The sequence below is a fragment of the Siphateles boraxobius genome, unplaced genomic scaffold, assembly GCF_051911475.1.
Source record: "Siphateles boraxobius isolate OS27281-9 unplaced genomic scaffold, OSU_SipBor_1 5, whole genome shotgun sequence".
NCBI classification, from domain to species: Eukaryota; Metazoa; Chordata; class Actinopteri; order Cypriniformes; family Leuciscidae; genus Siphateles; species Siphateles boraxobius.
The window spans coordinates 28,155,438-28,174,117 of record NW_027509141.1 but is presented as its reverse complement, the minus strand read 5'-3'; the positions used below and the strand labels follow the sequence as shown (position 1 = coordinate 28,174,117).

The following is an 18,680-nucleotide window of genomic DNA, read 5'->3' as shown; positions in this document are numbered from 1 at the left end:
GTAATACATATCACATGACTACAGATCTATGGATAAATCACGTAAAACTGTAAAACACCAATGACATAAGGAATGTTTCGAAGATATAAAGACTATACTGACAAGTTGTCTTCTCTTTGTTTGCATGAGCTTTTAAGTTATTCCATATCGCTTGCACATACACCTCTATTGTACTGCACTTCATTGAACACGTAGTCTTTGTGGACATAGGGACAGGACAAGGTCCTGTTTTTTTTTCATTCAAAAAATCTCTCTTGACTTGAAAAATATTTATCAAATTTGACCGTTTTCAGACCGTTCATTTACCTTGCAAAGTTGCAAAAAATAGCTTTTTTTACCACACACTTTATTTAAACGTCATTAAAAGTCATGTTGTCCTTTAATAATGTCAAAATGTAAATAAATAACATTGAGGAGAAATATTTACTGAATTCAAAATGTCAGCAAGTCGTGATAAGATAAGCAACAAAGTACTTGCCTAAGTTGTACTTGCCTCACTTGATTATGATAAAGGGCAGGAATAGCATTAAAGACACTGACAAAATCCCTTAACAAATTCAAAACCAGAGAATATGAAGTCAAATACATGATGCTTTTCCTGCATTTGTGGCATAATGAAATGTAGCCATTGCTCCGTTGATGTTTATAGGATGTTGCATTTTAGCCAAACACGGTCATGATTCATGGGCTTGCAAGTCTATGTGCTTTCATGCCCTTCTCATAGAGCCCATTTAGACAGATGTCAAAATGCAATACGTCTATAGTGGCCAAATGTGTTATATCACTTTGCACTTATGCAACTAAACTCATGCCACAGCACGTTGAATGTATTAATACACTGATTTGGAGGCAGGATGTAGGCTATATTTCGATACCAAATGTAGTGATGGTAATAATGATTGGTTACACTTTATTTCTATGGTCCACTTTAGACATTCTATTAAGTAACTTTGCAACTACATGTCAACTAGCTCTCATTAGAGTCTTAGTAGACTGTAAGGTTAGGGTTAGATGTTAGGGTTAGTGTCGACATGTAGTTGTAAAGTTAAGAATGTCTGTTGGAGGGGCATCAAAATAAAAATGCTAGCAGATATTAATAAAATGTTAGCCGGTATTAAGAAGACAGTCTACTATAAGGAGAGTTAGTTGACATGTACACTGTAAACTATTATTTTTATGATTTATCACAACTTTTTATCTTTTGTCCAATCAACTTGGATAGTTAATGTGGTTCAGATAACATAATATTTTGAGTTTCTATTTATTAAACCAATCTCCATCATTGTATTAACTAAATTTTTTATTTCAGTGAACTCAAATTTTTAAGGCAACCAGATAATTTACATTTTTAAGTTAAACAAACAACAATTTACTACAGCAAAGTTACTTTTACTGTAGTTTGTAGAATGTCTAAAGTGAACCATCGAAATAAAGTGCAACCAATGACTTTTGTAGGAAGCCCAGCTGTCTCATTTCATAATGTATTTGCCTATTGTGAGCTTCATCTGCTCTTGTTCCAACTGAAGGATGTAAGCAGGGTTATTATAGTTAACTAAAACTAAAACCTTAGTTACTTGAAATAAAATACACTTTAACTGAAAAAAATATCTATTTAACATTTTATTTCAGCTAGTTGACAAGGAACTAAGTTTCATTTGAACTAAACAAATACAAATTTATATAAACTATAAAGTCAATTAAAAATACAAAACTAAATATGACAAAAAAAAAACAAAATGACTAAACATTGAACTAAGATTTAAATGAAAAGAGGAAAATATATAATACAAACTAATAATAAAAACTGTAATAGAATCTCAATGATACTAAAATAACACTGAATGTAAGCCAGTTTATGTAAGCCAGCTTCTTGCAAACACACACTCGCTCACAGACACATACAGTATGGCCACACGCGCAGGGGGAGAAGAAAGCTACCTGCCAGCGGAGCCCCTTTATCTTGCACGTGTCTGTTAAGGACAAGAAGCTGGCAGATAGCAGAGCTTCACAGACAGGGTAGCAAGTGACAGGCTCCGAGCACAGCCTTGTATGGAAGTGGCTGAGGGAGAGGAGAACGATAAGCAACAACCCAACTATGCTGTCCATGTTTAGAGGCGCTCACTGGGCCCACCAAGCCAGAAACAATGCCTGTTTCTGTTAAATTTAGACAGGTTATCGGCCACCGCTCCTCTCCCTGACAGTCTCTCACAGCACCGCAGGGAATACGGAGGTGAGTCCATATAGGATTGATTGCTTCAGGGATCTCTAGGTAGGCAGAGTTGCATTCTAAGCCATTATTTTATTGGATGAATGAGATGGCTTAACGGACGTTAAGGTGACATAATTTGCATGAATTAATAAGTTTCTCTATTTGGCATCATTTGCAGTGGGATCATAATTGTTTATTTTGATTGTTGCTGTGTAAAATGTTCTAAATTATCAAATTTCTGAATGCGTATGCTACGTCATTAAGTAAACAACTGTTTTAAAAACAAAAAGGAAGCAGACATTTTCAGATGCCATTAATATAACGTTTCTTGTAGAATTATTTGAAAAAATAAAATAAAATAATGCAACATAATTTTTGCTTATTACTTGGAAGCAAAATTCAATTTAACAGTTTCCAAGTGCTAAATGAGAGCAAAATCTGGCTTTTTGTAAATAACATGTTACTTGCAAGCTGGCCGATAACTTTATTTGGAACTGGAATATAATGTGTGGTTTGGATCAAATTATAAGACGATAATCTGATGCTCATTAATGTAAATCAGGTGTCTTTTAAGTTTTATTTCAGTGGAAAATTTACCGTCAGAGGTTTATCAAAGGTGCCTAAAGAAAATTTGTTTCTACAGAATTAGATTATTCCTCACATTAACCTCCAAAAATGCAAATATGAGGAATAGAATCTGAAGATAAGGTATAGTTTTACCAAGAAATTGAAATATTAACCAGTTGTCTTTTTAAAAAACTTACAAGGATAATATATACTATATACTACATACTATATATATATATATATATACAGCTGATTAATTTTCTCACTTTACTCGACATTGGCACCATTTGTGGCAAAAAAAGTTATATTGTTTTAGCGGTTAGAGTGTTTTTATGGTGTGATTCGAACTTCATTCGAGCTGATTTTCCATGTAAGGGCCAGCGAGTTGCTTAGCCAAGGCAAACAGAGGAAAAGTGAGTGAGAAAAGAAAAAAACAGCATGATGCATCATCATCCCAGCTGATGTATAGATTCAAGGAATTTCTTCCAAAACTTACTCTCAGACTTTCAGCCCAGTAAATAGCTCATACATGCCAGTTCTGACCTCATGTCAATGAGGTGAGAGAGTTAGGAAAAGTGTAGCTCTTCCATGACATGACTACAATACATTGACAGACTGCCCATGAGCAAGTGACAACATACTGTTGCTTATTTATTTATTTGTTTTACGGTGGACAGGTATTGTATGCCAGGAGGTCAGGCATAAGATTCAGGTATGCCTGTGGAGCTGCAAGCACAAATAGTCATCTTACAGAGAGAATAACACCCCTCACTGAGTCAACGGTGAGCTCACTCTGTCTCAAGGCCTCCCCTCCTCGTCTCACAGCTGTGGAGCTATAGGTGAAAGCAGCCCACAACACCAAAAGCCTCAAGATGTAAAGTTCACGGCAAGCTGCATTCGGACATTTTGTGTTTGCTTCTGCGTAGGACACATTTTGAGGCTGAAAGACCATGTGAAATGCAGAATAATCATTTTATTGGCATCTTTCTGTATACATGTAATGAATTGTTCTTATGTAGACTTCTGGGAAATGCTATTTAGGTAAAGCTTTTAAGTTGGCATGAAATAGAAGTTGCGGTAGTTTTTTCTTCACTACTGTATAGGCTACTAAAATGATAATACTAAGAAAATAACTAAAACAATAGGCTATAATAGGCTACTAAAATTATAATATAAGATAACCTAATATATTTACAGAATTTGACACTTTGTAATTGGATGTGAATTGTGAAAAGATAATCTTTACTCATGATCTTTACTCCATTTTCTATACTGATTTTTCTTTTTTTTGAGAAAATGAATTAAAGCATTGTAAAATGTGTTAAATGGAGCTAAGAATTCTTACAAACACTGCAAAAAGATTGTCCATTTTGATTTTATGGTGACTTAAAATAAAATGGATTCATATGACACATGGTTCAAATTCATAGTGATTCAGCTGGTATACATCAATTCTCTTTTTCGCTTAAGACATTTTGGATGATGCAGGATGTTACTTTTTTCTTTCCCACCTCTTGCATGTGTGCATTTACCCCAAAATTCAACCATAAGTCAACTCCTAAAACCAATTAGACACAGATTGCACTGTGTACGAGTATGCAAGACAACCTCTATACTGTATACATGCATATTTGCATTTCCATTGCTTTGCGTCTGCATTGTTTCCGTCTAGGGAGCCATCGGCAAGGCACAATAAGAAACATGATTCAAATTAATGGAGGCCCCTTCAGGTCATATTGGTCTAACGCAGGGAGACACATCACGACAGAGATCACGTCACTGGAAATTTTGACCTGGTATGGCATAACACTGACTCAAAATAGGGCAAAAACGTGTCTTTTCCACAGTAGTTAAGTGACAAACACAGACAGGGAGCTGCATAGCATGGCTCCGAACTGATAGCCTACATTTCTGTTGAATGCACATGCATCCCAAAGTAAATATTGTAGCCTTGAAAATGCACAATGATTAATATGATCAGCAACACAGCAAATTATTTATAATACAGAAATTATTTATAATAGGCTACTAAAATTTATAATACTAAGATAACCTAATATATTTACAGAATTTGACACTTTGTGATTGGACGTGAAACTTTACTTGATTAATAAGATAATCTTTACTCATGATTTTATTTACTGCACCATTTTCTATACTGATTTTTTGAGGAAATGAATTAATGTGCAATCAATTGCTGAATTTTATCATAGGCTATTGGTAGCAAGTAGGCCTAAAGTTTTAGTTTCTTGAGCAGCTAGGCCTACATCAAGTTAAACTTGTGTGTTCAAGAGAAGTGTTTCCTTGGCAGCTATAGCTGAATTTAAATATATATATATATATATATAACATACCTAAGCAACCGACTTGAACGTCCTAGTGACCACCTACAGTACCTTAGCAACCATATAGCAACACCCTATCAACTAACACTGTTCTTACTTCAGAAAATGTGAATAAAATGTTGATTTTAATTGAAGGCTTTTAATTGTTAAGCAGGTTGTTTTATTTTAGGCCTAATTATTTATTAAATGTTGATTTAATTTGATATGTAGGCTAATGCTCAGAAGGCTATAATAATTTAAATATCGAATTTATGTTAGCTTAATTAATCAACTAGAATGTTAAAATATGCCATCAGAAATGTAAACATGCCTCTGAAAATCCCATCAAGGGGACAAATGTTACTTCTTAATGGAAAATGTAATTTCTGACTTATCTTCTATCATATAGATTGAGTAGTATTGAGTTGTGTGTGCTCTCATTGTTATCAGCTCATGGAGGTCTGGCACGAAGCCACTGCACTTTCCAGCCATCCGAACTCAGTTTCCCCTCCTCCGGTCAGAAATTTCGAATCTGTACGGAAATCGGAAAATATGCTTGCAGCACTAGTAAAAGTAGCCTAGAACTCAACTCCGCGCTCTCTCCATGTGCAGCTCTAAATGAATCGCGTGTCTCACACACAGCTCTCGTTACCGGAATGATTCAACTCCAGGAGGATGAGAGTGAACGGTCGCGTTACTTTGCAAATGAGCGCTGCCGATAAACGGTCCGGTTGACTGGGGTTGTTTAGTCGGAATCTCCGAGCGTCACTACCACAGCTGTATCTACATGTGGCGGCTTTCACATCTTACCACAGCATTTCGTTTTAAAAGGTACATCTTCATGTATTTTAGACTTTACGATGTTTACTATTTTTCAGACTGTCTGCAGGTGTATAAATATAGTAAATGTATTGGCCATGGATTATAGTAGCATATTATGGGTGACTAGGGAGAATATAAATTCATTGTAGGCTAGTTGTTTTATTTTATTTTATTGAGAGCACAGAGTTGAGATGTCACATCTAGACTCTAGAGCGTTTAGTTCAAATCCATTTAATCAGATCTTTTGCACAGCTTTCCATTCAGAAACCCTCCTCTATTTTACTAAAGCTCTTTCTGCAGTTTATTGCACATATGACACGAAAACCTTGTTTCTTTTTTGTTGTTATTTACTTTCTGAAAAAATAACCAGCCTAAGATGGTGTACTGGTTTGAGATCGTCCCACATCCTGGCCAAACTGGTGTTCAGGTGGTTTAGCTGGTCAGCAACCTGGTCTCCCAGTCTGACCTAAAAATGGCATAATAGCCAACAGACCATCTTGACCATGCTCAGAGATCTGTTTTTTTCTTCCTAGTGGGGTTATTATAAGATAAATGATTAATTTGCATATAATTAAACATCTTTTTATTATTTTTTTGTGTTTCTATTTGATGCAAAAAAGCTGTTTTATAATATTGTGTGTGTTGTTTGAATGATTCTGGTATGCATGCAACATTATCTGCCTGTCTACACCATTATCAAGCTTCATCAACCAAGTCATCAACTTTGGAATTAATTAATTAATTAATTAATTAATTAATCAATTAATTAATTAATTAATCAATTAATTAACAGACACTCTTTTCTTACTACTCTTTTAAATAAATAAAAAATCACACAAGGTACAGTACAGTCCACACTTAATCACAGCTGCACTGATATTCAGCACTAAAGCACAACTGTGAACACCTTATTGGTTTTATTATACAGTTTTGTAATATATTTCAGACAAAAATGTATCTATTAGTTTGTATATTTCTTCTCCACCAAAGAAAACGGTTAGATCCAACATTGGTGTCACTAAGCAGTTCGCAGTCTAAAAAAACGATCTGGAACATATAAGTGGAGTTGAGTGACAACGGTTAGCTACCTGCCAGCGGTAGTGGCTACCTGTGAACTCAGCGGCTACTCAAATGGTGAAACTGCCCAGTGCCGTTACTGTAAACTGTAAATATCAGCTCTCTCTGAACGTTACTCAGCCAATCAAATTTGAGCATCAGAACTAACTGTTGTTTCGTTTCTTGAGTTCTGGTCAACCATTTTGCTGTTGTGTCATTCTTAACAATTCTCCACACTTTTTCTTCCCTCACAGGCTACGGGAGAGCAGGAACAATATACCTCACTAGGAACATGGGCCAATCTGGGACTTCGTACTGTTTTTCTCTGGCTCTAAACCTCATCATCTTCCTCTTAGTTTTCTCCAATGAGCTTATGCCAGCTACTGCAGGTGGCTCTAAAACAAGCTTAGATGTAGATACTTCTCCTAATGAAACCTCTTCACACGACACATGTGGTGGTAGTTTTGAGTGCAAAGAGGGAGTGATCTTGCCAATGTGGATGCCAAACAACCCGTCTTTTGGGGATAAGTTAGCCAGAGCCACTGTGTACTTTGTTGGTTTGTTCTACATGTTCCTGGGGGTATCCATCATTGCAGACCGCTTTATGGCTTCCATTGAGGTCATCACATCCCAGGAGAAAGAGATCACCATCAAGAAGCCAAACGGAGAAACCACAACCACTACTGTTCGTATTTGGAATGAAACAGTCTCGAATCTTACTCTCATGGCTCTGGGTTCATCAGCCCCAGAGATTCTGCTCTCTGTGGTAGAAGTGTGTGGACACAACTTTAACGCAGGCGAGCTGGGCCCAAACACCATTGTAGGAAGTGCTGCTTTTAATATGTTTGTCATCATCGGTCTCTGTGTCTCTGTGATACCAGAAGGGGAGCATCGGAAGGTCAAGCATCTGCGGGTGTTTTTTGTCACCGCCACTTGGAGTATCTTTGCATATACGTGGCTTTATCTGATCTTGGCGGTGATTTCCCCTGGTATTGTGGAAGTCTGGGAGGGACTGCTTACTCTCTTTTTCTTTCCAATTTGTGTCCTTTTTGCTTGGGTTGCAGACCGCAGACTTCTTTTCTACAAGTATGTGTACAAACGTTACAGAGTCGGAAAACAAAGGGGAATGATCATCGAGACCGAAGGTGAGCCGGAGCTCCAGTCAAAGGCGGATATCGAAATGGACGGTGGGATGCTTAACTCTCACGCTGAGGAGTTCTTAGACGGAACGGTGGATATTGAAGATAAAGACATGGATGAGGATGAGGCCAGAAGAGAAATGGTAAGGATATTGAAGGAACTGAAACAGAAACATCCGGAAAAAGAGATGGAGCAGCTTGTTGAGCTTGCCAACTACCACGTCCTCAGCCAGCAGCAGAAGAGTCGTGCTTTCTATCGCTGCCAGGCCACTAGACTTATGACTGGTGCGGGTAATATACTAAAAAAACATGCTGCGGACCAAGCCAGAAAAGCACTTGGCATCCATGAACTTCGCTCAGAAGTCTCAGATAATGATATTTCGTCCAAAATTTTTTTTGACCCTGGCACATATCAGTGTCTTGAGAACTGCGGAACTGTGGCTTTGAATGTGGTACGACGTGGCGGCGACTTAACCAGCACGGTGTCGGTGGAGTACCGTACTGAGGACGGCACTGCCAATGCAGGATCTGATTACCAGTTCACAGAGGGTGTTATATTCTTCAAACCAGGTGAAACTGAAAAGGAGATAAGAGTGGACATCATTGACGATGACATTTTTGAAGAAGACGAACACTTTCTGGTTCATCTCAGCAACGTCAAAGTCATATCTGAAGGAACCGACAATGGGAACCCAGGCGCTAGTCATGTGGACACATTAGCTGGTCTTGGCCTTCCTTCAACAGCTACTGTGACTATCTTTGATGATGACCATGCTGGCATCTTCACATTTGAGGAACCAATGGTTCATGTCAGTGAAAGCGTTGGTACGATGGAGGTGAAGGTGGCACGTACCTCTGGAGCCCGTGGAGTAGTGGTAATCCCCTATAAAACAACTGAAGGCACAGCAAAAGGTGGAGGAGAGGACTTTGAAGATACTCATGGCGTCTTGGAGTTCCAGAACGATGAGATTTCGTAAGTGCATTTTTTTTTCTTTTAACTATTCAGTTAGAATGTATTGCATTGTGGTGCAAAATGGCAAACAATATCATGGATGGCACATGGCAGTTCTTATTTCCTAATTCAAAAGGGGAATCAAGATTATCTTGTATAGTCGAAAACCCTAGTTAGTGTTCAACAATAAGGATGGCCCACTTGCCTTGAGTCAGTTTTGGGCCAGGTGCCCGAACTGGCACTTGTCCTACTGAATTAGCTCTATCTCTTGCATTTTTTAATTGTGTAAATGGATTTTATGACTTCATAAGTTAAACATTTGGTTTTCTAAATTCTGCTTGTCCAATTTTTAAACATCAAATAGGTAAATGATCTGGCCGATGGTAATTTCCTGTATAATTCTAAAATGTAGAATGTCTATCTATTATTATAAATTTCCTATGGAAAGAAAATGTAACATCTTATGGCCTGACCACATGCTGAAAAAATCTTTACCGTTGAGCCCTAAATAGTTTAATTAAAAATTATAAATTAATCTCCAAAGTCTCCAAGTCATCCAGATGATTTTATTTCCTCAGTCTTTGTTCTTTATTAGCCCACAATATGTTTCCTCCCTTGATATATCTGTTGGCTGTAAGTTGCTGTAAGTTTTTTTTTCTGGTTCATTTTCCAGAAAAAAATGAACCAGCCCTCCTTTTTGCAGCCCTCCTTTTGCTTTCTTTTCACACTCTCATTTCCCAAAAGCTGTGCTCACTTTTATTTTTCCATTTTGCTCAGTTTATTTCAGAATCTCACATTAATAAATAGTTTTTCATACAGCGTCTACTCCCAAATCTCCCAGTACTGCTTAAACAGTGGCTTTGACATTGTTGTACCCATTGTATTCATCAAAAGTGTGATTTAAGGAAGTGCATTAATATGGTCTGATACAGTATATCATTATTTTATCGATAACTCCTAGCAGTTACATGCATTTCCACCTCGAATTTGGGCCTAATGTTCTTAGAGTAGCATGCAAAACTATTTAGCTGGATCAGAAGAGAGTAAGAGATACTTTTATTGCTTGAGGTGATTAAGTTCCTCCCATAACAGACCTTTGACACACAATAAAGGCTTTGACAAATGTGTTCCTTGAAGTCTGAACTGAATGAAAAAGCATCTGGTTTGGAGTGAATGAGCTAAGTAGAAGCTTTCCACGAGTCGGATCTGCTTAATCTGTGTAGAGGCATGCCACAAAATGTCTTGGAGTTCCAGAACTGCTCATTTGGGTTACTAATTACATTTCCATAACCGTTGCAATGCACGATTTGAGCTTGAGCTCAATCGCTAGGGCTTCTGGCAGAGAACAGGCTCTCCTCACCAATCTTGTCCTTTTCTGACACTTCTGGCACTCAGCCTCAGATCATTTATTGGTATGATCACATACTTGACAAGGTGGCCTGAACCCCAGATATTTTCCATGACAGGGAGGATATAATGATAACAGATTTACTCAGTCAAAGATAAACAGCCCTGAATTTGCTCCAAGATCTTGAAATGGAAAAGCTCCCTTACTTGTGCTTATTTTAAGCTGATTTATGGGAAGACATGAACAAATGTAAACAGAGTTAAACGCATTACTTTGAAGTAAGCAACCTAGACCACGCTTTTCTGGCTATGCCTACAGATGGAGTTCCATATATGGGCATCTCGACTCTGGATCCTGAATCCTATTTGGAGACAACTGGATGATTTGATATGGTGCTACGTCAAAGCAGTGTCCTTTACTCGTAATTAAGATGGGATCAACCATTTGGATTCTTTTGCAAAAGGAAAGTCTGGCAATAAAATAAATGATTTGTTTTTAGAGGTTGAAATAGACCAGATGAAAAATGATTTAGTGCATCCTATTTTGAAAGCCAAAAAATCATATCATAGATTTGGCACTAAGAATGTCAATAAAGAAGTGAGATGAATTAGGACCCTAAGACATCTCAGTCTTGGTAGTCAATTTTTTGAGTACACTGAAGTAGCCTTGTTTTCTCTTATTTGCTCTGGTTATCATTAGAGTAAATCTATAACTGGCCTCTAATCACATTGGCACAAACCAGTCTTAAAAACACTAGAATTTAGCACTATAAACACTAGTTTGAATCTGGATCCCTGTTAATGATGTATTAGCATTGAGTGTTTCTTCCTGATGGGGGGCTGTCAAAGACATGAGCAATCCATCTGTGTCCTCTTAGGGTTTTTTCATGCAGAGTAATGAATAAGTTTTAAATGTTAATCTGGCGGCACTTTAGGGCTATGTCCTTATTTAGTAGCATAGTGTAGTTTTTTTTTTTTTTTTACATTTCTTTAATACGCAGAATAACAAGCAAAAATGATTGTATTGCCAGTGATCTTGTTAAAAGAGTAAGAATTAAATTTCGACATGGGAAAAGGGGGTTGGGGGGGGGGGGGGTATGGTGGAAAAGACAAAGAACACAGAAATAGTATGTTAGGCATGTTTTTCTTGGCTTATGTGAGACTGGACTTCACATTAACACTGTACATAGAGGGAACAAAATCTCTAGGGGGAGGGAATTTCCATCAATACTAGTTGGAAAATTCCATATAGTATTTATATTCGTGTAAGCTCTCAAAATAGTCAGAAAAACACTACAATTATTTTGAAATCCCCCAAATTATTTTTCTTTATTCACAGGCAGAGATTGTTTTGAATTGGTTAGTTTTTTGATTGGCTAAAAAAGTCTATTGATCGATTCAATTTTTCCCGTCTACTGCCTTTCACATATTTTGAGTTTTTTTACTGAGCTCAAGGCTGTTACATATATTTCCGTGATGTCTGTCAGGTAATAAGGATTTTTAAAGTGTGGCCTTCCCGCTTCCAGCACCTTAAGTCCATTAAATTTTACAGTCAAATGCTTAGTTAGGGTCTTCAATAAGACACTGCGACATGACCTTTGTTATAAGGACACATTATGTCCATGTGCCCTCATGCACAGTTGCCAGAGTTCTTGCCTCTGGCTAAGTAGATGACTTGTTCAGTGGTCATGTGACACACTGACAGTGAACCTTGGGCAGTTCATCTCATATGAGCACTCTGAAACAGACATGTGGGTGCAACTGATGAGTTGAGGAAAACGGAAGTAGAAAGAGGTTGCCCCCCCCCCCCCCCCCATTCCTTGTCCTTTTACATTAAAAAAAATTATGTTCAATTAACTTACTTAATTGAGGTAAACTTTGTAATGCAATTAAATTAAACCTTGTAAAAAAATACCTGTTATTTTTAATAATTACTTATGGATTTTGTAGTATTGTACAAACTTAAATTTAGCTGACTAGATGCAATGAAAATAACATAATGCTTCTCTGATAATATCATTATTCATCTTGGTACATTTTTCCGCCGTTATACAAAAATAAATGCTGTGTGTTGTATCTGTACATCCAGTTATGGAAAGAAAAAAAAAACTACTCACTGTGTCACAATGTGAATGGATTAGATACGCACCCAATTTACAAATTAAAATGTATTGCATGATGTCATTGGCAATTGTGTTGCATTAGTTTATTTTAGTTAACTAAACTGAACAAGGCACAGAATCATTTTTGGAGACTATGTTTCTCTCTTTTTATTGGTCTCAAGAACTATGTCCTGATTCTAGAAGAGAAGGAAAGATGCTCCCGGGTTTATCGTTATGTTTTTGGAGCTTGCCCAACACACCCCCACCCCTCCACCCCCACCCCAGTCGAAAGAAGGAGAGGGAACACTTCTGTCGCTAGAGTCTTCTGCTAGCTCAGAGCTGCCCAGACAAACAGGCTGTCAGTTGATTTCATGTGACTCGTTGCACAAGGCAAAGATAGAGTCAGCAGCAGTGCACCATTAAATCACTGCTCCCATCTCTTCTGGGAATATATATCATATTAGGTAGCCCCCTTTGGCCAGTTATTATCTTATGATCATCTATGACTAATTCAGATTATTACAGACTATACAGAGGCTTCCGTGCCTGCCGTATGATTGTGACTTTGTGTTGTACGTGTGTTTTAGAAATTTTCATCAGCAGATCAGCCTTTTTTCTGAAACATCTTAATGATAGGTTTACAATTAAGTATTTTAAATATGTGGCCTTCATGGGGAAATACAGTGGAGGTCGGGTTTTGTAGCTTTACATAACGTGATATTCATGGCATTAATGCATTAAATGTTTATGATGCCGTACTGGCGCAAATGCTCTTCCACTTAAGGGAGGTCATGAAAATTTTATTAAATATGGAAAATGTGCTTTTTTTTCTGGTTTGATGACATGAATCAGCAGTTGGCTCACAGAGAGCCATCCACCGTCAGAATAACCCTCGGTGTCCCTTAAAGGCGAGTTTGTTCTTAAAGGATCTTGGTGAATCTCTGAGCATTACTTCAGCCTGTTTAGTTTAGTTCATTCATTTATTCGTCATCAGCGTTCACGTACGCTGTGCAGGCAAACAGCAACAACCTAACTTTCTTTCTGACAACTACAAGTGGCACTGGCAAAGGATCTTCATTGAACAAGCAGACTCTCATCGTGGAAACCCTGGCATGCAAGAAACATTATTAAACACGGATAAGTTTTGCTAGCTACACAACCGCTGCAACTAAATCTGTTTTTAAAAAGTTATTTGCGACCGTTATTGTTGTAGTACTGTAGTGTAAAGTGTCTCACCGGTGAATGACACATGATGTAATAACGTTGTCTCTGGTCATCTCGCTTCTGGTCTGTGTGAGTTCATTTGTTTTGGAGGAGGCGTGGCTTTGGATGGTGATTTGCAGGGATTATGCTTTCAATGCTAGCAGGCTAAAGTTGGCATTTCCCAGGTCACCTATTGCACCTTTAAAATTTCTTTGTCCGCATAACATGTAGCACATACTTTGCGGGTCCCTTTAGTGTTTTTTTCTAAACTGCTGATGCTAGTAATGATAGTGACATGTAGCAATAAATCTTATTGGCCTCTTCAGTGGACCCTGTCTTTAAAAAGTAGGAATTTTTATTTATATGATTTATATTTATTTTAAAGCGGCACTATGCAGGATTTCTGTTTTTGTCAAACAGCGATCCCTAGAGTCGCTGTAGAGTACTTATATTTAACGTTACTGTCGTAAACACCACTCACGCAGAGCGTATCTGCACTCACGGCTTCTGCACTTCATAATAATAAAGTAGCCTACTGCATTAGGCTTACCTGAGCCTAAATGCCAGATGACACCAATAAAGTGTATCATGTACGTCGCATTATTTCGCAGGGCTCTCAAGTTTTGAAGACAGGCAAGAGTGACATCCAGCCGACAGATACATTTTTGTCATTGGTTGTTGCGTTAAATCTTACCCAAATACAATAGTGCTATTTTCTGATTGGCTATTGTGTAGCTCAACGAACAACACCAGAGGAGACGTGCTTGATTCCTGCCGGTTCCACAGTGAGAGCGGCGCGGCCAGAGTTTTGGCATATTAAATATATTACAAATAGTTTTCGGGCGTGAGAAATACAATGTGTGGCGGGAGAGCTTGACAAAAGACCGAAATGAGTGACTGTCACGCTCAATGCGTGACACTTGAGAGCCCTGATTTCGTAACAATGTCCGTTATGATGTTGTTAGACATGATTATTGCAATTTATCATAATAGTTTGCAAATTGCGCTCATTTACACTATTTACAACATGTAGGCTTATTTATGTCCTGATAATTATGTGAGATATTGACAACTGTTCTCATGATAATCGCAGGAATCAACTTTAACAGTGAAAGAGTGAGCGAGTTGGACTCTTGTCCGGTTCCTCGTGCTGTCAGATTCTCGTTACCTTTTTCTAGACTCTTCCGAACGCGGTTTCTTCGTTTTTTTCGCCATTCTGAAAACGCAGGTCCGATGTTTACTCGTGTCTGACTCCTCACTCGGTCAGTCTGCCATTTCCTCTTTCTCTGTTCCTCCGACAATGCTTTTCTAGCTTTCTGCTTCTTATATGCCAGCTTTGACATGGGACGATAGTTGTTCTTATAGCTAGCCGTGTCCTGGATGGGGGCGTGTGCGTGTGCAGTGCCGTAAAGCAATTTGTTACCTCGCGAGACCTGATATCACACAATACTTCCTAACACTGAGGCCGGCGGCCCGCCGGCCCAAAGTTGCAAGGGTGGTTTTGCGGCTCATAGGCACCAGGGTGATGCGACACGACCACCATTCAACACGAAATCAGTAATATCAAAATTACAATGACTCCAAAGCTGTTCGGTTAAGGTAAAAAAGTTACTTAGTTCTGCTTTAATTGTAAAAATTCTGCAATATTTACCAAGAATTCATTACAAAAATACACACAGTGCATATACAATTTGTAATTAACAGCAGACGGATTGCAGCCAGGCCGCTATATATCACTCTATCACTATTCCCCTTCACGTATGATAACAAATATGGTGCTTAAAATTAGAGCTGTGGAAAATCTCTGCAGAATTTCATTGTGAGGACGGAGTCGAAGAAAATGTTAACAGTTATTTGGCCCACATTCGTTCAGATATGCTGTTGTCGGCATAGAAACATTTTTGGGTCTGAAAATTATTTTCCTGACAGGTTATGGTTCAATTATTCTTATAGTCAGACCAGCTTTCAACCTGAAAAATGACTTCAAGAAGTTCCATACATGCTTTCAACCCCCCCCCCCCCCCCCCCCCCCCCCACCCATCTCTCTCTTTCCCCCTTCAGTCTCTCTCATTTTCCATGACTTCAGCCTAACAGCAACACGCGGGCAGGCAGGAAGATGGGAAATATCTTCCTACAAACCATGGAAAAATGGATCACAATGACAGACAGCTATGTTTTACTGTAGAGAAGAAAAACTGGCTAAAATTAAATATATGTGGAAGGAGAGGAGAACAATCCGCCGTAACCTTTATTTCATTGCGTGCAGAGGCCGGGATCTGCTCTCTGGCTCTGAGATATGTCCTAGAACCTTCACACAGCAAATCAAATGGCACCCACACAGTGTTGGGGAGTAACAAACTAAAAGTAGCAGTGCTAATGTAGCGAACTACGTTTTCATTAGTGTGAATGTATAGCTCAGTTGTTTTTAAATCAGTGTAGTTTTATTTAGTGCAAATATATTCAAGTTTATTCATTTGAGAGAAATTTTTAACTGTTTATCATTAATATTATAGCAAAATATGTTATTTACATGCTGTTAATCACTGTTTTTTTCCCTTTTTTTTTAAATGCTCAATTTATTTTTTTATTTTTTTTGCTTATCAGCCTTTTTCCCTTATCAGAACTATAATTAATTTTAATCTGCATGTATACAGTACCGGTCAACAGTTTAAAAACATTACTTTTTAAAATGTTTTTGAAAAGTCTTTTATGCTCATCAAGCCTTCATTTATTTGATAAAAAAACCCAGAAAAAACAGTTATATTGTGAATTGTTTTTACGATTTAAAATAAGGGTTTTCTTTTTTAATATACTTTAAAATATAATTTATTTCTGTGATGCAAAGCTGAATTTTCATCAGCCATTACAGTCAGTGTCACATGTGTCACAAATCATTCTAATATGCTGATTTATTATCGATGTTAGAAACCGTTGTGCTGCTTAATATTTGTTTATAACCTGTGATAATTTTTTCAGGATCCTTTAATGAATAAAAAAAGGGAAAAAAGAAAAACAGCATTTATTTTAAAATATAAATCTTTTGTAACAATACACTACTGTTCAAAAGTTTGGGGTCCGTAATTTTTTTTCTTTCTTTTTTTAAAGAAATTCATACTTTTATTAAGCATGTGTTGAATTGATAAAAAGTGATAGTAAAGATTTATATTTTTCGAAAAGATTTATATTGAATAAGTGCTGTTATTTTTAGATTTTTATTCATTAATGAATCCTGAAAAAGTATCACAAGTTCCAAAAATTATTAAGCAGCACAACTGTTTCCAACATTGATAATAACTGAGTTCAGTTATTAGAATGATTTCTGAAGGATCATGTGACAATGACTGGAGTAATGATGCTTTTGCATCACAGAAATAAATTATTTTTTAAAGTATATTAAATAGAAAAACGTTATTTTTAATTTTAAAAATATTTACCAATATTACTATTTTTCTGTAATTTTGATCAAATAAATGCAGGCTTGATGAGATTGAGCATAAGGGACTTCTTTCACAAACATAAAAAAATTGTTTCTTTCCAAACTTTTGACCAGTACTGTATAAGTGTGTAATAACAATATATATACAATATACATTTGCACATTTCACTACCTTTGTAAGTGTGTGTAAGTGACAAACTTTAAAATATATATTTTTAAAAAGGGTAGCCTGGCAGTATCTAATTACTTAATATTATACCGTAGCTTGCATCTTTGCAAGATTTTGAAGTAGCTTCTCAATGCTGGACGCACAGCAGCAGATCTGCCACTTCAAATTCTTGTTAAATTTGTTGACTCCCATTATTACAAAATAAAATGGCTCACCCTTTTTTCTGCTTCACTCTTTTAACTTCAAAACCTGAAAACCATCCTGCAGTGAGGATTATTCGGGAAATATGACTGAAGCTGTGGTACACATACCTTTATCATCCTCTCATCAGCTCTCTGAATGACAGATTGTGTTTTATACTGATTCGCTCAGCGGCTGTCAGGCTTCCTGCCTGATATTCTTTTAATGCATTTCTCGGAGGGGTGGGGGAAGATGTGTGGCTTTAATTATCATCTCTCGTTATTGTCACTGTCGCCATCCTCATCACAGACCTTGCCAGTTTGTTGTAGAGGAGCACAGATTGCATTTAAGTAGTCCAAAATAATACCCTCTCAAGTGTATCCAGGAATAGGTCTTGTTTTCTGAAGTGCTGTTATTTCCATTCTGCTTCCTCAATGTCTCTCCTGATCTGTTCTAGGCCAGTTTTGTCCTTGGACAACATCAACTTAGCAGTAAGAATTCAAGAGGGAAATGGATTTTTCCAGACAAATCTCCCTTTTAATGGCTTGAGCTGCTTACCTCTGTTTGGGAGTTTTCTCAAGGCTGGTTCAAATCTATTGTGTCCTTTAGTAAAATTAAGTACCATGAAATGGAGGCAAATACTGCAGTAGGGCTTGGCAATATATCAAATATTAATAATATATTTGCAATCATTTTTTATTAAGTTTAACTGCTCATTTGGGCCTTTCAATTGCATTCAGTATTTGTACACTACCATTCAACAGGTTTTTATGGATTCCCTTGATGACTGGAAAGTTCAAAAGAACAGCATTTGTTTGTTTATTATTATCATTTTTTAACAATTTAATGTATAAAATAATTTAAAAAACAAAGGTAAATATTTTTAACAATTAATATTTGTTATTACATTGGTCCAGAATTGCTAATTTAATATATCATTTTTTCTTAATGATTTTTTTGTGACAAATATTGTGATGAACATGCCTTGATTAATTTTTTGTGCTTTTGCTCTTACATTAAACATTTTGAATCTACTTTTCTAAAATGTTAGTTAAAATCCATAGTTAAAATAATGGTTCCTCTTATTAAAACTGAAATCACCTGTTCAAAGGCTTTTCAAAGCAAATACGCTTTTACATAAAATTGGCCTATATATAAAATTTTACACAAGTCC

The 18,680-nt window shown here is 37.0% G+C and overlaps 1 protein-coding gene across 8 annotated transcripts in view; it reads left to right on the top strand.

The window, feature by feature from the left end:
- Window positions 1-2,090: 2,090 nt before the first annotated feature.
- Window positions 2,091-18,680, top strand: part of slc8a1a (solute carrier family 8 member 1a) — a 50,932-nt gene continuing 34,342 nt past the window's right edge. For 4 of the 8 annotated variants that reach the window (XM_077203719.1, XM_077203717.1, XM_077203716.1 and 1 more), the window contains exons 1-2: window positions 2,091-2,230; window positions 7,233-9,090. In XM_077203719.1, the coding sequence (XP_077059834.1) occupies window positions 7,271-9,090 (1,820 nt within the window). In that variant the 5' untranslated portion in view covers window positions 2,091-2,230; window positions 7,233-7,270. Of the gene's footprint in view, window positions 2,270-3,465; window positions 3,489-5,615; window positions 5,932-7,232; window positions 9,091-18,680 lie in introns of those variants that run through there. The other 4 variants (XM_077203713.1, XM_077203715.1, XM_077203714.1 and 1 more) reach the window with 4 other exon arrangements.